Source organism: Rhinolophus sinicus, chromosome 16 (genome assembly GCF_057876585.1).
Source record: "Rhinolophus sinicus isolate RSI-liver-muscle chromosome 16, RSI-T2T, whole genome shotgun sequence".
In the NCBI taxonomy this organism is placed as follows: Eukaryota; Metazoa; Chordata; class Mammalia; order Chiroptera; family Rhinolophidae; genus Rhinolophus; species Rhinolophus sinicus.
Genome location: NC_142516.1, coordinates 102,289,971 through 102,312,609, shown reverse-complemented (window position 1 = coordinate 102,312,609; position 22,639 = coordinate 102,289,971). Strand labels below are relative to the sequence as shown.

The window sequence follows — 22,639 nt, the reverse complement described above, 5'->3', positions numbered from 1 at the left end:
ATGAGAGACTTTTTAAAATTTATTAAATGGTTTCAGTGTCTTATTTTTGAGTTCCATCCTATGTTTTGACTTTCTGATTTTTTGTTTTTGGTCGGGAGGCTTGCTTGCAGTATGCCTACTTTGTTGCCTATCTCTTATAGATTAGGAGAACATCTTTTTATTGATTATAATAGATAGGCATAAAATAAGAATAAGTAGTTTCTGAGTAAATACTTGAAAGCTTTTCCTTCAAGCAAAATATATTAACTGTCGTACATGGACTTTAACATATATTTTAACTTCACAGCCCTACCCCCTTCGTGTAGTCAGGGATTGAAACCTGAAAGCCATTTTCTCATTCCTTATATATATATATTCTGTATTAGTGATATTTCCAGGTAGCAGTTTTTTGATGGGCAGAGCATTAATGATAATACCTTTAACAATATTGTAAATCTTTCTTCTCAATTAGTCTTTGTTTTACCCTTAGTATTTGGTTATGGAATTTCATCCATTTGTTAATAATTTAAGGACACAGTCAAACCATATCTTTGAGCCCTGTTATTTATTAATGTAACATGTCTTAATGGGGTGTAAAGTAGTAACTAGAGGTAGCTATTATTCATTTAGTTAAATTCAATATCTCTATTTTATTTAGTAAACTATATGCCCTTTAATAATTGCTTTCTGATTGAAAAGTGTGACTTAGTCTATTTTATATATGTTCTGAGAAATTGTCATATTCCAATATAAGACGAGTAATCAAGTTTAGTCACACACATAAGAAATATATATACATATGTGTATGTGGAGATACATACATATATATATATATATATATATATATATATATATATATATATATATATATATATATATATGTGTGTATATCTCCTCTCAGTCCCCAAGCATCAATGGATAGTTGACATTCTAATGTATTTTACCTATACATGATGATGTCCATTTTCTTGTGCTTTAAGCAAATAGAACTACTTATCTTTGTTGTTTTTTAGTCCTTCGTTTTATTTTTTTACTTCAGGTTAAGAAATAGTGATCTTAAATGCTAAAAGTATAGTTTGAGAAGGCACCTCTGTTTATAATAGGTCAAGCCCAACATGGTCATGTGTTAGGATAGAAGTCAGCGAAACTCCCACCTTCCAGGCTTCTTGGCATTTTACAGCAAATGAGGGTGACAGATTGGGTGATAGTGCCAGTAGCCACTGAAAACTTCTGTGTGTTATAATGCAATAGTTCTGCACACCATTCTTTTTTTTCTTCCCCTTAACCAACTTTCTCTTTCTTTTCATTGGAAAAGATGAGAGACATGGTATCAGATTCACTGAGAGAGGAACAGTTCTAATTTAAGAGACTAGTACAAATCACTTGTGATGAAAATGTTACAGATCCTTCAAAAATTAGCTCATGCACATATTAATTAGTATTAAAATTGCTTAACTTTATATTTAGATACAAACCAGTTGTATCACTAATAAAAACAAAACTATGGAAGCAATGTTGCTCACCTAAGATAACCTTTATTTAATATTAATGAATGTTTAAGAAAATCAAGGAGGTAATGATTCATATTATTTATATTTATCATATAATATTGAAGGCTTTGGTATTTTTAATGCTTAGAATTTATTGCTGAGTGTTACAATTTTATTTTTTTTTAAATTCCATCTCCTAACTAAAAACCCAACACCCGACAACCCCAAATCACTCCTAGAAAACCCAGGAACCTTAAAAATGTTTAGCTTTTCATAAATAAATCAGCCATATTGATTTTAATCCTTTATAAAAACAGTATGTGTTTCTTTCATCTTTTAGAAGTTATGTTAGTCTAACAAAAGACTACCGTTTTAATTTATATAAAAATTAGCTGAATAAATTCTCTAGTTTTTGGTACAGATAAATGTGACAGTTTCTGACAAGTAATGAAATTTTTATTTTAAAGATTCTGACAATGGAGATATTAATTATGATTATGTGCATGAGTTGTCATTGGAAATGAAGCGTCAGAAGATACAGAGGGAATTACTGAAGCTGGAACAAGAAAACATGGAGAAGAGAGAAGAAATTATTATTAAAAAGGAGGTAGGCTATTGAAATATATGTTAATTAATATCAACATGGATATTGATCAGAGAACTCACTAGCTGCTTGCTACATCTGAATTTTATTAGGATATTGATACACTGGTGAACTTGCTATATATCAATCACTTCATATGTGTTAATCGTTTAATCTTCACGTTACTAGATAAATGGGAAATATTTTTCCTATTGAACAGGTCAACAAAACGGGGGGTCTGTTGCCTAGAGTCACCAGCTAATGTAAACTGAGATTTGAATCTACATATGTCTGTTTTTAGGGCCCTACTATTTCTAGAATACTTGTTTTTCTAAAGCGGAGAGAGAGATAATTTATTTGAATATAATTTGTGAATTTTTGAGATTTTGAAATTTCATGACTTTAGTTCGTTTTTATTGGTATTAGTGTTATTTAGAGCAGTTAGCTAGCATATTGGTTAAAAGCACAGGTTCAGAAGTCAGACTAATGTTAATACATGGCTGTTATAACAGTTAATATTTCATCTGAAGTTTGGTATGATTTAAAAACATGCTCACATGCTTTGTTGCCTGATTAAAACAACCACAATTGGAGGAGTTTCTGAATTGACCTACTGAATTCTTTTGAAAGGTTTCACCAGAAGTGATTAGATCAAAATTGTCTCCATCACCTTCTCTGAGAAAGTCTAGCAAATCTCCAAAGCGAAAATCAAGCCCTAAATTGTCATCTTCAACTAGCAAGAAGGACAGGAAGACAACTGCGATATCCTCTCCCTTGTTGGACCAGCAGAGGTCAGTAGGGTGATAAATAGTACCAGAAAGAACTAGCTTTTGCTGAAGTGATAGAAGAATTGCTTAGTAGATTACGGAACAGTACTTTTAATACATTCAGTATTTAATGTAAGCTTTTTTTTTTCCTAAAAAAAAGTATGAAATATTTCAATTTAAAAGGAAATTAGAATAAAACAAAAGTGTGTCACATCAACATATGCTTTAGAGCTTTTATTTTTTGAGAAATGAAACAGAACTGATACATTTCCTGTTTTTCCCTTTTGAATTTGGTTTTTATACTGGTGCATGTATCTTTATACTTTCATAATATGTATTATTTGCAATACATAATTTTCATCATTTATTTAATGTTAATACAAATATAACTGTCCTAGTGCAATTTACTTTTTTCGGGTGACATTTTTTTACATTCATTTATATTGATATATGTAGAATTAGTTCTTTTTAGTATTTATGCTATATATTTGTCTACTTTTCCATTGTTGAGCATTTAAGTTGTTTCTAATTTTTAGCTATTAAAAGTTATACACAATAAACTTAATTCTTGTCTCCTTGTGTACATGATCAAGAGATTAAATTCTTTATAGTATATACATAGCACTAATAATACATTATTTAGAATTATTGTAGTAGCCAGTTGAAGTGAAAATAGAAATGATTAAATATTATTACTTTGAAGGACTGAGAGTAAGGCAGGAGACACTTTTTATTTAATTTCACTCTGTACTATTTAAATTTTAAGTATATACACAAATTTTAAGAAAAAAGCAAAATGAAAACCTCTTCCCAACTTTTGACCAGTTGGCAAACCCTGTTTATCTGAACCCATAATGAAACTCCTATTTGACTCCTTCTAGTTCCTAGAGGCTTTAATCCTATTTCAGACGCTAGTTACTTTTTGCCTAGATGATTGTTATATTGTTTTACTAACTATATTGACTTTATCTAGTGTCCACTCCCCACACATAGTAAACATTTTCATGCAGATACCCCAACCCATTTATTTTACAGATGTAAGAAATCTTAAGAGAACAATTCCAGTTAATTTATTATGCCATTGAAAAACTCAGTGGTTTTCTTTTCTTGAGTGAAATTCAGATTTTTTAGAATGAGATTCATACTTTGATCTTTCAGTCTTCCCATATTTTTGTCCAGTCTTCCTCCTGCACTCTTCCACCTTGAGTCCTTCAATGTCTAGCTCAAATTCTATCTTTTCTGTTGTTTCCCCTTTTCTTCCTACTGAACATAATTTTTGTTCCCGTTGTGTATGTATCAGATTTTATTTATACCCCCCTTAATGTTAATTGCTGTTTTCATTATATATTAGCTGTGACATACATGTTTTAAAACCTCTATTAAATTTAAGCTCCTTGAAGATTGGGATCTTGATGGTTCATTGTTCTATCTCCCCACAGCACCTACTTTACGTAGAGATTTGCATTTTAATAAGATATCTGTAAAGTTGACTTGGTCCTCTCCTTTGCTCCTGGGATTGAGTAAATATTGCAAGAGATATGGAAGAAGTTGAACTAAAAGTGGTGGAATTCACCTCCAATTGCTCTATTTCCACTTGGCTAACCAATTAATGATTTTTTCCTCAATTCCATTCACTTCCTCCCAAAACAGCATACCAGAAATACCCTTTTAAAATTTTCTTTTCATTTCGATTTATAAAATCTTTGAAATTTAATCTTTTCATAGAAAGTTTTGATAACTAGATGAGGGGTTAGTTTGATCCTATCTCACATAGTCTTCTCTTTCTGCTTTATTATATAGTAACTCATCTTTTGATGAATATTTTAAATGAATAAGTACATTGATTTAACTATGATATTTCCTGTATTGTACGATGTTGTTGACTTTAAGATGCACCATTAATTTAATGATAGAAGCAGAAGGACCTGTAAAACAGTACATGAAAGTTAGAAAGAAAATATTGAATTGAGTACAGCATTTCTTTAGCTATGCAGTTTACATTACCTAGAGTGTGTTGGATCAACTTTTAGTTTCATTTCTGGATCATACTATAAACTGTTTGAAGACATGATAAGCAACAACTCAGGATTAGAATTTCAGCTTAAAGTTCAATGGAGTGTTATAACCAATGCCAGAAAGTCAACTGAGGTGACAGGCAAAAAAACTCCTTGGTCTTACATGATTATCACATTGAGGAGGCAGAGATACTTACAGACAAAACTCAAACTTGTCCCTACGAGCTGGCAGTTTTCTTTGGCATTCATTGTGAGATACAGCCTGATAGTAAGTTTTATGCTGATATGTGAGATAAAAGTGTGGCTTAGAATCAGCAAATGTATTATCTGTTCTGACCATCTACATTATTTGTTAGTTTTTATTAAGTAAAGTTTTCTATATATAGCTCTTTGTACAAAGGTGAATAGAGTACGTCAAAAGCTGTTCAAAAGAAGTAGTTTTGGGGAGAGAGAGGAAAAAAATCTAAAAATGGTAGAAGTAGATAATTGAGCTCTATGCTACAAATAGAAAGTGGGCTATGTGCCATTAAAGAATAATTGATTGACTTAAAAAATGTTGAAAGAGCTTATTGACTTCAGAAGGCACAAAACCAATTTTGACCCCACTCAGTTGGAAGACACTCAAAAACCCTATATCTGTAACATAATTGTGTTTTCCAATCACCTGTATTTTTTATTGTAATGTGAAGAAATTGTGTACTTTAGTGAGTGTATTTGGAAAATCCTGGTTGTTATAATAGTTTAATCCCAAAATGTGAATTTAATACACAGAAGTTTATTTCTCACTGAAGTGAAGTCAAAATTGGTGTTGCTGATTAACAGGTTGCTCTCCTATACATGGAGATTCTGCAACCTAGGCTCCTTCAGATCATGGCTCTGCTTTCTTAGGGTTTTGAGGACACACAAAAAAATGGAATGTACAAAGAAAAATATTAATTGGAATATTACATTTACTTAGTTGTATAATTTACAACTGACTGACGTATGAGAGTTTTATTAGTTAGGCCTGTATAAGTGATGTACATCACTTCCATTCACATTCTTTTGGCGTGAACTTGGTCATTTGGCCGGAACTGATTTCAGAAGAGTCCAGACTCATGGTTCAACATTGTGCCCAGGATAAAAGTGATGTGAAAATACAATTTGTATCAAGAATTCATCTGTGTATCTTCAAAGTGGTTTTTTAAATGATTTGTGATATAGATTGTAACTATTGATTAGTTTTTATCATTTAAGTGGAAAAATATTTAGAAATACATACACTTATCACTTATCTGTGAGATACATAAAATATTTGAGTCATCTTATAAATATGCAGTGAGGTGTGATACAGTTCTTGGCAGAAGACAAAGATGAAAAATAGATTTGTTCATAATTTAATAATTTCTCACTTGCTAGATAGTTATATGATAATCAGAAATAGGAATAAAAGACTGAGAGAACTAAATTTTCTGAATGGTACCATAAGTTAGTTGCTTTTGTACTATTATCTTTTAAATATTATCAGCAATTTGAGGAAGATACTATCTGTTACCTTTTTATAACTAAGGAATCTTGTGCTTAGAGAACTCAAGGTAGGATTTAGGCTCAGGTCTTCATTTATAAAAATCAATAGAGAGTGAAATGAGTAGCTAGTGATAACTTACTCAATATATGAAAAGAAAGGGCTACTTAAAAACTCAGTACCAGACTGAACACTCAGTGTTGCAGAAAACAGAAACAAATTTAAATAATTCATATTTTTAGTATAATTTGAGAGGATATTGCATTGACATGATGAGAGCAGCTGATGATAAAAATATAAGCCATCTGTGAGCAAAGATATTTTGGAAGAAAAACAATTGTTAAACTGAAAATAGCAGAATAATGAGATTGCCAAATTTAGAATTAGTAGAATGAGTGTTGCTTGAAAGAAAAATTACTGAATTGGAAGACATATTTAGGAAATTGGAACGCAAAAGGAGAGATGGAAATAACAAAAATAAGACATGGAGGATAGTTCCAGGAGATGCATTAATTATAATAAAGCAAACCAGAGAGACTTCGGTCATATGGAGAATTGATGGAATAAAATAGAAGTCATTGAGTAAAAGACTTTAGCCTTCACATTGAAGTAGCTTACTGACTGCTAGAAAAAGTTAAAAATTTTAAAGGACTGTCTTTGTGATCTAAGAGTTGGGAAAGATTTCTTGAACAAGTCTCAAAGATTTAAATGAATGTTTACTCACAGTGCCCAGAATTTCATGTATTGATGATGTAATTGTGTGTTCTTTGTAGTGATAAAAACATGGAAGCCACCTAAAACTTATTTGTTTGACGATATTATATATAGCATATCTATACAAGGAAATTCTGTACAATCTATGATAATTACTAAATCTATGTTTTGTTATAGAAAGATACCCATACTATATTTAGTACAAAAAACATTTACCAAAAAAAAATATTTGCAAAACATAGGATTGTGTGTGATGGGAAGGAAAGGTGGAAGGGGGAAAGAAACATGGAAAAACTCTGAACATATATCAAAGGTGTTAATAATAGCTAACCTTGAGTAATAGAATTATACGTGATTTTTATACTTTTATCTACTTTTCTGTATAAGCTAAGAAAACAAAAATGAGTTCATGCAATTGTTTCATTTTGTTATTTCCTTTTCCTGAAAGAGTCTCTTCCTACTTCATCTCTGTCTTAGAAACCTACCTTTTAATATTATTTAGTAAGTGGTGTTAATGAAATAAGTAGCAAGTAAATTATGTCTTTGCTCATTTTTTTTTCCTAGATATTGATTACTAGTATACAAAACAATGAAAGTCATGTTATTGAAAGGAATGCTACCATTTTTAAAATGTGGTTTGTTAAAATTTTTAAAATAGCCATTTGATCGACCATCCAGAAGTAGTTGGACCTCTAATTATAGCTTTGTGTTACCTTCAGGAATTCAAAAAGCAACCAAAGTAAAAAGAAAGGACCTCGCACTCCTAGTCCACCCCCTCCAATACAGGAAGATATTGCTCTGGGGAAAAAATACAAAGAAAAGTATAAAGTAAAAGACAGGATAGAAGAAAAACCAAGAGATGGAAAGGACAGAGGACGAGATTTCGAAAGACAAAGAGAAAAAAGAGAAAAGCCCAGGTAAGTAGGATTATATGTTTTTAACAATCTTACTTTTGTAGAATCTAAAATACTTTTCAGAAGCTTTTAGGCATTACTGTAATGGAGTTTTTAATGTTTTTAAACTGTGTATGTATGTATATTCAATGATTCCCATACTGAATTATGGATAATTGAATAAATAATTAACATAAAATTTTTTATTGTGATTAAAAAAAACAAAATTTCCATTCTTAACCATTTTTAAGTGTACAGTTGTGTTAAGTCTGTTCACACTGTCATGAAACAGATCGCCAGAACTTTTCCATTTTATAAATCTGAACCTCTATACTCAATAAAGCAGTCCTTTTCCCTCTCCAAGTTCCCCAGCCTCTAGAAATTACCATTCTACTTTTTTTTCCTATGACTCTATTTTAGGTAACCTCATATAAATGGAATTATTTTTCCTTTTTGTGACTGGCTTATTTCCCTTAACATAATGTGTTCACAATTTATCCATGTTGTAGCGTGTGACAGAATTGCCTTCCTTTTTAAAGCTGAATGATATACCACATTTTGTTTATCCATTTATCTATTGATGGACATATGAGTTGCTTCCACCTCTTGGCTATTGTGAATAGTGCTATTATGAACATGGGTGTGCAAATATCTTTTCAGGACCCTTCTTTCAGTTCTTTTGGATATATTCGTGCACTCAAGTGGAATTGCTGGATCATTTGGTAGTTGTTTTCTGTGTCTTGGATAGTACCTGTTCTAATGGGTATGAGGTGATAGCTCATTTTGGTTTACATGGCATTGGTGATTAGTGATGTTGAGCATCTTTCCATATGCTTGTTGGCCATTTGTGTATTATCTTTAGCATAAAGTCTATTTAAGGCTTTTTCCCATTTTTTAATTATTTCACTTTTGTTGTTGAGTGTAGGAATCTATTATATATTCTAGATATTAACACCTTATCAGATACGTGATTTGCAAATATTTTCTCCCTTTTCATAGGTTGTCTTTTTACTCTGTTGATAGTGTCCTTTGGTGCACAAAAGTTTTTAAGTTAGTTGGAGTCCCAGTTTTCTGTTTTTGTTTTTGCTCCCTGAGCCTTTGGTATTATATCCAAGAACTCATTGACAACTCCAGTGTCACGAAGATTTTCACCTATATTTTCTTGTAGGTGTTTTATAGTTTTAGAGATTACATTTAGGTCCTAAATCCCTTTTGAATTGATTTTGTTTTTGTAGTGTAAGATTTGGCTCCAGCTTCATTTTTTTGCATTTAAATAACTAGTTTTTCCAGCACTATTTTTTGAAAAGACTTTCTCCATTGAGTGGTCTTAGATGGCACCCTTATTGAAGATCATTTGACCATATATGCAAGGATTTATTTCTAGGCTCCCTATTTTTCTTATTTGGTCTGTTTGTCTTTATGCTAGTACCACACTGTTTTGATTACTGAGGCTTTGTAATACAATTTGAAATCAGGAAAGGTGAGAGTCCTTTCCCTTCGTTCATTCTTTTCAAAATTATTTTGGCTATTTGAGATCCCTTGAAATTCCATATAAATTTTAGAATGAATGTTTATATTTCTACAGAAATGCCATTGGGACACCATATAAACAAAATAAAAAAAAATCATATGGTCATATCAATAGATGCAGAAAAAGCATTGGACAAAATCCAGCATGCATTTATAAAAACTCTCAAAGTAGGGATAGAGGGAACATATCTAAACATAATAAAGGCCATAAATGACAAACCCACAGCTAATATACTCAGTGGGGAAAAGCTGAAAACATTCCCCTTAAGATCAGGAATAAAACAGTGATACCTACTTTCACCACTTTTATTCACCATAGTACTGGAAGTTCTAGCATTCAAACAAGACAGAAATTAAAGGCATCCAAATAGGAAAGAGGGAAGTAAAATTGTCATTATTTGCAGATGATAAGATACTATATATAGATAACCCCAAAGATTCCACAACGAAACTATTAGAACTGATAAATGAATTTAGTAAAGTATCAAGATACAAAATTAATATTCAGAAATCAGTTGCATTTCTATACATCAATAATGAACTATCAGAAAGAGAAATAAGAAAATCCCGTTTACAGTTGCAGCAAAAGAAATAAAATACTTAGAAATAAATTTAACCAAGGAAGTAAAAGACCCATATGCAGAAAATTTTAGGACATTGAAGACAGAAATTAAATACAAATAAATGGAAACACATACCATGCCCATGGATAGAAAGAATTAATATAGTTAAAATGCCCATACTACCCAAAGCAATCTATAGATTCAGTACAATCCCTATCAAAGTACCAACAGTATTTTGCACAGAACTAGAATAAATAATCCTAAAATTGATATGGAACCACAAAAGACCCCAAATAGCCACGGCAATACCGACAAAGAAGAACAGAGCTGGAGGTATCATGCCACCTGTTAACAAATTATACTACAAGGCTATGGTAATCAAACAGCATGGTATTGGCATAAAAGCAGACACATAGATCAATGAAACAGAATAGCCCAGAAATAAATTCATGCCTATATGGTCATTTAATCTATGACAAAAGAAGCAAGAATTTACATTGGGGTAAGGACAGTCTATTTAATAAATGGTGCTGGGAAAAACAGGGCAAATACATGCAAAAAAGTGAAATTGTACTACCTTCTTATGCCATTGACAAGAATAATCTCAAAATGGATTAAAGACTTAAATGTAAGTCCCAAAACCAGAAAGCTCTTAGAAGAAAATATAGGAAGTAAACTCTCAGACATTACCCTTAGTAATATTTTTACTGATACAGCCACTCAGGCAAGGGAAACAAAAGAAAAAATAAACAAATGAGACTACAACTAAAAAGTTTTTTCACAGCAAAGGAAACCATCAACAAATTGAAAAGACATCCTACTGATGAGAAGATATTTGCCAGTGATACATCTGATAAGGGGTTAATATCCAACATTTATTTTTAAAAAAATCAAACTCATTCAACTCAATACCAAAAAAAGCAAACAATTAAAAAATGGGTGGATGACCTGAATAGACATTTCTCCAAAGTGGACATACAGATGGCCAGTAGACATGAAAAGATGCTCAACATCACTAATCATCAGAGAAATGCAAATGGCTTACATAAATCAACAAACAGTAAGTATTGGCAAGGATGTGGAGAAAAGGGAACGCTTGTGCACTGTTGGTGGGAATACAAATTGGTGTAGCCACTATGGAAAACTATGAAGTTTTCTCAAAAAATTAAAAATGGAACTACCTTATGACCCAGCAGTTGCACTCCTGGGTATTTATCCAAAGAAATTCAAAACACAAATTCGAAAAAATATATGTACACCTATGTTTACTGCATCTCTATTCACTAGATACGGAAACTACTGAAGTGTTCATCAATAGAAGATTGAATAAAGAAATTATGGTATATTTATACAATGGAGTATTGCTCTACCATAAAAAAATGAAATATTACCACTTGCAATAACATGGGTGGACCTAGAGGATATTATGTTAAGTGAAGTAAGTCAGACTGAGAAGGACAAATACCATATGATTTCACTTATATATGGAATCTAAAGAACAGAGCAAATGAACAAACAACAAAAATAGACTCATAGATACAGAGAACAAACTGATGGTTGTTAGATGGGAAGGGTTGGGGGGATGGGTGAGAAAGGTAAAGGGATTAGGAAGTATAAATTGGTAGTCACAAAATAGTCACAGGGATGTGAAGTACAGTATGGGGAATATAGTCAATAATGTAAAAACTGTATGTGGTGTCAGATAGGTTCTAGACTTATCAGGGATATCACTTCATAAGTTATATAAATGCCTAATCATTGTACACCTGAAACTAATATAAAATAATATTGAATGTCAACTATTATACACACACACACATATGTATGTATAGTCACAGGATGTAAAGTACAGTATAGAGAATATAGTCAATGGTATTGTAATAGCTATGTACAGGGTCAGAGGGGTAGTAGGCTTGTTGGGATTATCACTTTGTGTGGGTTGTAAATGTCTAATCATGTTTTTTGTACACTTGAAACTAATAGTAAAAAAAGAAAAAACATTGAAAAAAAATGCCATTGGGATTTTGATAGCGATTGTGTCAAATCTGTAGATCTCTTTGGATAGTATAGGCAACTTAATACTAAGTCTTATAATCCATGAGTATAGACTGTCTTTCCATTTATTTATGTCTTCTTTAATTTCTTTCAGCAATGTTTTACAGTTTTCAGTTACAAGTCTTTGAACTCTTTGGTTAGGTTTATTCCAAAGTATTACTTTTTATGCTATTGCAAATGGAATTGTTAATTTCCTTTTTAGATTGTTTATTATTAGTATATAGAAACACAGCTGATTTTTGAATGTTGATTTTGTATCCTGCAACTTTACTAAATTTATTTATTCTAACAGTTTTTCTGTTTTTGTGGACTCTGTTATATAGAGTTTTCTACATATAAGCTCATGCCATCTGTGACTGGACATAATTTTACTTCTTTCCAATTTGGATGCCTTTTATTTCTTTTTCTTGCCCAATTGCTCTGGCTAGACTTCCAATACTATGTTGAATAGAGGTGGTGAGAATGGGCATCGTTGCCTTGTTCCTGATCTTTGAGGAAAAGTTTTCAATCTTTTACCATTGAATATTATGTTTCCTATGGGTTTTTCATAAATGGCCTTTGTTATGTTAAGGTAGTGTCTTTCTGTTCTTAGTTTGTTTATGTTTTTATCATAAGAAAGTTTTTAATTTTGTCTGTTATTTTTCTTCATCTATTGAGATAATCATGTTTTTTCCCTTTATTCTGTTAATGCGGTGTAGTGCATTTATTTTCTTATGTTGAACCATCCTTGCATTCTAGGAATAAATCCCACTTTGTCATGGTGTATAATCTATTAATGTGTTGTTGAATTTGGTTTGCTATTTGTTAAGGATTTTTGCATCAGTGTTCATCAGGAATATTGGTATATAGTTTTCTAGTAGTGTTTTTGTCTGGCTTTGGTACCAGGGTAATACTGGCCTCATAAAATGAGCTTGGAAGTGTTCCTTTCCTTTCAGTTTATTTGGAAGTTCCAGAGGATTAGTGTTAATCCTTTAAATGTTTAATAGAATTCTCAAGTGAATTCTGGTGCTGGGCTTGTCTTTGTTGTCTCAAGTGAATTTTGGTGCTGGGCTTTTCTTTGTTGGAAAGTTTTTAATTACTGATTCAATATCCATACTCATTGTTGGTCTATTCAGATTTTTTTGCTGCTTAATGATTCAGTCTAGGACAGTTGTGTGTTTCTAGGAATTTACCATTATTTATTTCTAGGTCAGCCAATTTTTTGGCATACAGTTGTTTATAGTATTCTCTTTCCCTTTTTTTCCCTATGCCATCAGTTTTATATTGACTCCTCTTTTCTGGCTTTAGTTATTCGAGCCTTATTTTTTTCAATTAATCTAGCTAAGAATTTATCCGTTTTGTTGATCTTTTCAAAAATCCAACTTAGTTTTCATTATTTTCATTGTTTTTCTAATTCTCTATTTTGATCTCTAATCTATTATTCCTTTCCTTCTGCTACCTTTGAATTTAATTTGTTCTTCTGTTTGTAATTTTTTGAGGTGTAAAGTTAAGTTGTTGATTTCAGATCTTTCTTATTTTAATGTATGCATTATTTTCTATAAAGTTCCCATTTAGCACTGTTTTCACTGCATCTCAAGTTTTGGTATGTAGGGTTTTTTTATTTTCATTTGTCTCATATTTTATGATTTCCCTTGTGACATCCCTTTTTGACTCATCGATGAAAAGTATGTTGTTTAATTTGCACTTATTTGTGTATTTTCAGGTTTCCTTGTGCTATTGATTTCAAGTTTTGTTTCATTGTGATCAGAAAAGATACTTTGTGTGATTTCTGTCTTTTTGAATTTGTTAAGACTTGTTTTGTGACCTAAAACGTGGTCTGTTCTGGAGAATGTTTCATGTGCACTTGAGAAGAATGTATATTCTGCTGTGATTTGGTGTAGTGTTCTATATGTCTGTTAGATTTAGTTGACCTATAGTGTTATTCAAATTCTGTTTCCTTACTGTCCTTTTGTCTTTTGATAAACATTTAACTTTTTGATATAAATATATCAAAAAGCTGGCCTGTGAAAGAGCTGAGACCCTTCTGAAAATCTGTTCATTTTGAAATCCAATAATTGTTTCAAAATTCAGAGTTTAGGTCACTGCATTGACTAATTTAGATTCTGTGTATTTTAATAAACTCTTCCTCATAAACCAGTGTTTTTCTACCCTAAAGATAGTACTTCTTAAAGGTCTATTTCAAAACCGACAAATATGCTTTTTGTAAAAATCAACTTTGAGATAATATTTTTCTGGTTCACAAAATTTATGAAATGCTTACAAATTTGATAGGGTGCTTTTCCCTTCTTAATTTTTTAAATTTAATTTTCAAATTATTTTATGAAATTCCTGTTTCATCAAGAAAAAATTTAACTCTTTAGAGGGCTTTCAGTTGCTTCTCTTTTTGAGTTACAGTGTAATGGAAAATGTACAAGCCTTGAGTTTACACAAATAGGAACTTGTATCTTGGCTTTGCAAGTTACTTGATGTGAGACCCTGAATAAGTTGTTTTCTCTGAGCATCTATTGATTCCGCTGTAAAATATGTATGATACGGCCTTACAGGGTTGAGGTGAAGATTAAATGAAATGAGGCTTTTTTTTTTTTCAGCAAAGTACTCTTTGTTTTTCTACTTTAATAATAAATTACAGTGTAGTAGTATTTAAAAATACCTTTCCATTTACAGGTTTTCACTTAAACTATACATTTAATAGAATGTAACCATAAAATTTCTTAGTTTTTTCTAAATTTTGTACTTTTTTTCTGATACTTATGCAATGTCAGCTTTAACATCAGGTGTTAGAAATAAGGACTCAGTGGAGGGGGGGAGGTCTTAAGTATATTAGACAATCATGCCCAAACTTCGCTGCATGTTGGAATCACCTGAAAGTCTTTAAAGTGTATCGATGCCTGATTCCAATCCCCAGATATTCTTATTTAGTTAGCATGGGGAGCCACCTTGGTGTCCAGATTTTTTTAAGTTCACTGGGTGATTCTAGTGTTCAGCAATGGTTGGGAACCATAAATTGGGATTTATTCTCTCACTTAAAGAAGCTCAGAGGGAGGCAGTCCAAGACTGATACACTGTTCTACAAAGTCATTGATGATCCAGGTACTATATTTCTTCCTTGTGCATGCTCCTTTTTTTAGGGTTGTCTCATGGTTAAATATGATTGCTGATGTTTTAGCCTTTGTATACATATTCCAGCAGCAGAATAAACGAAGGGAAGAAAGCTTAAAGCTTCCTAGAAGTCTCACACACTATTTTCCCTTGCATCCTATTGGCTAGAATTTAGTCACATGGCTACATCTAGCTATGAGGGAGTCTTAGAAATGTAAGCCTTTAGCTTAAATGTAAGCCCCAAGTACAATTGGGGTTACTAAAGAACAAGGACAAAATAGGTGATGGGATAGGTCATTGCAGTTTCTGCTTAATGGCATCACTTGTGAGATGCCATTTCTGTTCATGTTACTAAGCAACAAGATTATTAGAGTAAAATCAGTGTTATCTGGCCCTTTATGTGGAAAGCTCTGTGAACTGGTATTTGTAATATTATTCAGTATAAATTATCTACTTATAAGAATAATTTTGTTAAGTTCAACAAAACCCAGTCATTTCCCAAAAATATATTTTGGTAATAAGTTTAGTCTTTTCTTTGTCTGGAAAAGAGATCTTATCTAACTTATTTAGATGAATCAATTTTGTTTTTCTTTCCCCTGTGGTGACGTAGAAGAACCAGAATGATTCTATCAGCTGTTACTAGGATCTAGCAGCATTGTGCCTTACTGGAGCAATAAGAAAATGGTTAACTGGAGCACCCACAATTCTTGAACATATTTCCTAAAATATACTCTGTATTTTATTCAATCCAGTAGGTATGTTTTTGAAAATAACATGTAAATCAGATATAAATTATGTTAAATGTTATTGTTGACTTACATTTTAAGATGTGTTTATTCTTTTTTTTTTTTTAAGATTTTATTGGGGAAGGGAAACAGGACTTTATTGGGGAACAGTGTGTACTTCCAGGCCTTTTTTTCCCAAGTCAAGTTGTTGTCCTTTCAATCTTAGTTGTGGAGGGTGCAGCTCAACTCCAGGTCCAGTTGCCGTTTTCTAGTTGCAGGGGGCACAGCCCACCATCCTTGCGGGAGTCGAACCGGCAACCTTATGGTTGAGAGGATGTGCTCCAACCAACTGAGCCATCCGGGAGGCAGCTCAGCTCAAGGTGCCGTGTTCAATTTTAGTTGCAGGGGGGAGGAATCAAACTGGCAACCTTGTGGTTGAGAGCCCACTGGGCCATGTGGGAATCGAACCGGCAGCCTTCAGAGTTAGGAGCATGGAGCTCTAACCGCCTGAGCCACCGGGCCGGCCCAAGACGTGTTTATTCTTTTCTGATGGTTCTTGGTGCTCTTATTTTGTTCTTTTGACCCAGAAATCTCTGAGAGGTGGTTCTTAACATTATGTCCCTGGATTGAAATGGTAACACATTTTGTATTATGAGGAATTGAGTATTATGTAGGTTGATTCTTCATTTTCCAGTTTTTGTTTCTGGCTGTTTCCACAATGAACAACAAGGTATGCCTAGGACTCACCTGTTACTCAGTATATAGAAAAATATAAACTTAGTTTATTTCTTTTGTCTAAGGAAATGAAGCAGCAGATCTAAGAGTACTGAAGGGCTGCGTGGGTACCTGACTTGCACTGGAGTTCTAAAGCCTTATTTGACAAGTTTGAAAAAGGACATTTTGATTAGAGGAATTAATTTTTAATTTCCAGGATTTTTTAAAGTAGATCTGATATTTTGATTTATTTCCATTACTGTGAATAAAGAATATATTGATTATAAAATCAAACACTATATTAAGAATCTTTGTCACTGCTTTCAGTATGTATTAAAGGTTAGCATCTAAATTCCTTTTGGAGAAAACTGCCCTTTAAAATTAATTTAGACTTTAGTTATCAAAATGTGTTGTGCTTAAGTAAAAGCAAGCAGATCCTTGAATAACATCATTTTGTTCAACATCATTGCATTATAACATTGATGAGATGCTAGAAGAACTAAATTCTTGTTTATATCAATTAGCCTACAATAAAATTGGCTTCATTATACATTGTTTTACTTAAAGAACCTATCAACAATGTTAAATGAGGACTTACTGTATGCTAATTAGTTCATTTATTTGTTCAACAGTTATTGAATAATACCTAGTGTGTGGCAGGCAGTGTTCTAAAAGCGGGTAACGCAGCAGAGAACAAAAATGTTGTCATCAGTGGTTAAATGAGAAGCTTTGTTAACTATAGGTGGAAGTAAGACAGTAATTACGTGTATGTAAAATAATCTTTCCGAATATGGATTTTTTTTTTATTCCTTCCAAGTAAGACAGACTTACTAGGCCTATTTAATACAGGGAATTGCATATATTTTGTAAAAGATAGTTCCCTATTGAGTTACTAGAAGAGTATGCATACACTGGGTAACAGATGATGCAACAAAACCATATTCTCCTATGAACTTTAAGTCCCTGTCTTCTGTGTCTCAGTTCTACAGCCTTCTAGATGGGGGCTGTTAACCTGAGATCCATTGGTGGATTTTAGGGATCTGCAAATTTCTTGATTTGTGGGTAAAATTTTGCCTTTTTGTGTTTTGGTGAGGGGAAGAGTACCCATAGCCTCCCAGAAAAATGTATGATTTCCCTTCTTCAAAAATTTTTAAAAATTCTTAATTATTCTTTAGGCCTCTGCCACAAACTGGCATACAGGATTTGAGTATTTTCCTCCCAAACTTTCATTAGCCACATTAACTTTGTTAAGAATATACTCTGTTCCCAAAATATTTGTTACTTTGAATAACACTAAATTCTGCCATGTAGTTGCTTTTAAGTGAATATTTTGGAGGCCACAGTTATTGCAGGGATATTTTTATCAGTGTTTTTCATTTTGACCAGTAGACTTTACTCAGCTATGATTTATTTATCTAATGTTGATCAAAACCTGAATACCACTTGTTTATTAAAAAGCCTTATGGATTTATTTTAATGCAGCTATTTCCCATAATATTTTTTTTAAATAAACTTTTCATTATCTACTCTGTACAGAAAAATCTTAATTACCTGGAACTCAACTAAATCATTTTTATTCTGGAATTTGTTTTAGGGGAGATATAACTCACAGGAAATCTCAAATTGGATATTTAGTGAGAAAATCACTTGTGAAGGGACTATTTTGTATCAATATTCCTAACCTAATCTATTACATCTAGATAATCCTAAAGTGGATATTTACAATGATGTTTCAGTGGACCTGTAATATTTTCCTTATCAGTAAAATCTGTATCCTATACACTTTGCTGAATCAGGAAAGTTAACCAGTATATCAAGGGTTTAAGCAAACAAAAACTTTATGGATAGTAGTTAACTAAAGAAGTTAGCTAGCAGATTCATATAGCTCATTCTGCTGGATATTTGGTTAAATATGGTTTTACTGATGCTTAATATGTTTTAGTCAAAATGCTAGGTTACAGAATTTTGTGGTTAAATAAGGAAATAGCATTAAGAGCATAGGTAGTTTTTTGTTTGTTTTTTTAAAGTAATCACTTCATTATTATTACCTGAATATGGAAATCTACTTCTTGATAGGAATACAAATGCCTGCATGAATCTCTCAGATTTGAAAAACAGATGTGGTCCTTTAAACCTTGTTGGCTTTCACTTCAACTTAGTAGAATAAGCAAATTACCACCAAATGGACAGTCTTATTTCCTTTTAGTGATCGCACCCATTTATCAAAATAAAATCAGAGTGTTTCACACCTGTGACAAAGAATGTTATATATTGAATTCATTCTTTGATTTATTCAGTATTTACCATTCATGTTCAGATACCATGGTCTGGACTGGTGAATTTTATCCTGTGTCCATAAACCATAGGATGGGGAGGAATGCATGTGTATACCAAGCATTTGAATTGAGAGTTTCTTGCGTAAGTATGTATTAATGTTGCTTGGTTGTATACAGTGGATGGAAAAAAATGTTACATTAACATGATTATTATTAGAGAACGTTTCACACACATAAAAATAAAATGGTATAAGGATCCTCTTATATCCATCTTGTTTCCTCTATACCCCTGTCCATCTCCGCCCCTCCAGTATTATTTTGAAGCAAATCTTGGCCATTTTATCGTTTCACTCGTATATAGTATTTTAATATAGCTCTCCAAGAAAGCAGGACATTTAAAAACATATACTGACTATACCAGTATCATTAAAAGAGAAAAAGGAGAAAAATGTAATTTTTAAACACAAATTTTAAAAGCATTGATGAATTTGTAGTATCTTTTTTAATATTTTCCCAATTAGTGGATATTAATGCAAATATCATGAAGGCTATACAAACCTTTTAATATTAAAATGGAACCTTTGTATTCAGATTTGGGAATTGTTTGTCTGAGGCATTGTCTTTTTTCTGCATTTAATATCTGGTCCCTGCCTACTCTCTGACCCTCTCTCATAAATTGTATACATTTTCTTTTTTCTGTTCTTATATATCACAATCCCTTCCAGCTCCTTGATGGTTGCTGAGCCTTCTGCACAGAAAGTTCTTCCCTCACATTTTCAGCTCTTGGCTCAAATATCATCATCTCAGTAAAAAACCCTTTCCTTAGTGAGTGACCTGAAGTAGTCCCCCTGACAACCTGGCAAATTTTTATTTTGGACCTAACAATTCCTATTTCATTATCCTGCTGTGTAGACTTTGTTATATCAAGTAGCTGAAATTGCCTTGCTTTGTTGTTGGTAGTCTGCTCCAAGACCCTGTAGTTAAGACAGACTATTTTTCAGTCCTCTGCCTCAGTTACCTCATAGGGTTGTTGACATAAACATTAAATGAGTTAATATATGCAAAGCACTTAAAACAATGTCATGCACTGAGTAGCAATATATGTGTTACCTGCTATTGTTATTAATATTATCATGATTATGTTAGAGTTGATTTTGATAGTGTCCAGACTCCATTTGTTTCTTTTTTAAAGTATACTTTTTGCATGATGATTTTAATAGTTGAATTATGAATGTTAGTTACATGTGTGAGCATATTTTCATATTTGAGAAATAAAAACTATTGACAGAACAGTTGGTGTTACTAATTTTAGAAAGTCTAGGGTAAGCTTTTTGGTTCGTAGGTAAAATTACTTGCATCTTGAATAAGAGTTTTTCTTTTTAATTTCTTAACCTTTCACATTTTTTACCCAAGTGAAATATACTCGGAAGTCCAAGGACAAGGTGCCAGGCAGATTTGGTTCCTGGTGAGGACCCACTTACAGATTCATACACAGCTATCTTCTCACTGTGTCCTCAGAAGGAAGAGAGAAAGAGCGAGCATGCACACCCCTGAGCAAGCAAGCTCTGGCTCTTTCTTTTCTTATAAGGACACTAATCCCATCATGGGAGCCCCACTGTCAGGACCTCATCTAAATCTAATTATTCCCAAAGACCCCAATTATTCCCAAATACCATCATGGGGGTTGGGGTATCAACATAAAAATTTGGGGAGACACAAACATCCAGTCCATAACAGGTGCTTAAATTAAACCAATAATTTTCTTAAACTCTTTTTTTTCCTGAAGGATGGGTAAGAAGAAAAACAGTTAAAATACTGAAGCCATAACTTGACAACACATTGGTGCTCTGACCTTAGTACTACATACAACTCAATTATCCTGAGTTCAAACTGAAGTTTTTTTCTTCCATGCTATAGACACCAAATTTGAATAGAAATGTGACTGGACTATAATGTGTTTCTTTGTGTTGTTTTTTGTTTTTGTTTTTTTTTAAGATTTTATTGGGGAAGGGGAACAGGACTTTATTGGGGAACAGTGTGTATTTCCAGGACTTTAGTGGGGAGCAGTGTGTTTTTCCCAGGACCCATCAGCTCCGTTGTTGTCCTTTCAATCTTAGTTGTGGAGGGCGCAGCTCAACTCCAAGTCCAGTTGCCATTGTTAAATCTTAGTTGCAGGGGGCGCTGCCCATCATCCCTTGCGGAGGTCAAACTGGCAACCTTGTGGTTGAGAGCACGCACTCCAACAAACTGAGCCATCCGGCCATCCAGGAGCTCAGTAGCAGCTCAGCTGCAGCTCGTTGTCTTCATTCTAGTTGCAGAGGGTGCAGCTCGCTGGCCCATGTGGGAATTGAATTGGCAACCTTGTGGTTGAGAGCTCACGCTCTAACTGACTGAGCCACCTGTCCGCCCTATAATGTGTTTTTAAAGATAGTGTTATGAACTATTTAATTTTTTAAGTTCTGTGAGCTAATCACCAAAGGGTATATTGTAGACATTCTTGAAACAAAATTTTGAGTATATCCCAGAAATAAAATTAACCAAAATGTCAGTTCAGTGGAGAGCCACATTCTTTATTTTATCAATTTAGATATTTCCAAGTTGACTAGAACCTGATAAAATTGAAATTGGAAAGCACCAAACAACAATTCTAATTCCCAGTCTTGTAATGATTTTTTTGTTCAGTAGGATGCATTTGAATGGTGATTGATCGTAAATGGTTTTCCAAATTTGGGTAAGATCCATTTGAATATTTCTGCTAATATCTGTAGGTAAATACATAGAGTCGATTAAGTTATAGCAGCTTATGGCTTATTTTTTTCTATGAGAAAGGATTAACAATTCTTATTAAAAGCGTGAAGGTTTAGTGGAGTCACAGATAACTAGAATGTCTAGGTGAATATAATGTTCTAGTTAGCTTTTTTTTTTGGTAAACTATTATTCAAAAGATTGTTTTTGTTTATTTGTTTAAATCCTCATTCTATAAAATTCTTTCCAATATATTGGACTATTTTCCTGATTCAGTAATACCTGTTTTACAGATTTAAATCTTATATTGATTGGTAAACCGTCTACCAAGGTGTCATTTATAAACAACGTAGTTTAGGGCAGCAGTTCTCAACCAGGGATGATTTCGCCTCCCTGGGGACATTTGGCAGTGTGTGGGGCAATTTTTTATTGTCATGAATGGGGTTGGGAAAGAAATGTAGACACTGGCTTCTAGTGGACAGAGAAGCTGCCAAGCATGGTCAGCCCCACCACCGCTACCACCACAAAGAATTGCTTAATACAAAATGTCAGTAGTGTCAAGGTTGAGAAAACCTGATTTAGGATTAATAATGATTTTGCCACCATTGTGGATATTGAAAAATATTTATTATAGGCACTGAAGGTAATTCTAAAATACTTTGATTAGACTCCAGAATATTTTTGAACAAACATCTAGCCCTTGAAATGATTGCTTGGAATAATATGATATTTATCTGGGTATGTGTTATTTTTTAAATATTAGCCCTGTGTTTAGTTATTGCACAAATGTGTATATTCCAGCTCTCCATCACGCACATGTTTTGCATATTCATTGTAGACAGGGCCCAGGACATAGCAGATTGTAGGAGTGATTCAGGATGTGTTTTGTGAGACTCTTTTTGTTCCCTGGCATTGGTGAAAGATGAGTTGAAGGGAGTGGAAAATAACCTTAGTTAGACCAAGACTTACGAACTCAATCTCAGTTTG

The 22,639-nt window shown here is 32.8% G+C and overlaps 1 protein-coding gene across 8 annotated transcripts in view; it reads left to right on the top strand.

Moving 5' to 3' along the window:
- ZC3H13 (zinc finger CCCH-type containing 13) overlaps positions 1 to 22,639 on the top strand; it is a 95,053-nt gene that overhangs the window by 39,130 nt on the left and 33,284 nt on the right. For all 8 annotated transcript variants that reach the window (XM_074329987.2, XM_074329985.2, XM_019753548.3 and 5 more), the window contains exons 6-8: positions 1,937 to 2,076; positions 2,683 to 2,843; positions 7,772 to 7,969. In XM_074329987.2, coding sequence (XP_074186088.2) covers positions 1,937 to 2,076; positions 2,683 to 2,843; positions 7,772 to 7,969 — 499 coding nt within the window. The remainder of the gene's footprint in view (positions 1 to 1,936; positions 2,077 to 2,682; positions 2,844 to 7,771; positions 7,970 to 22,639) is intronic.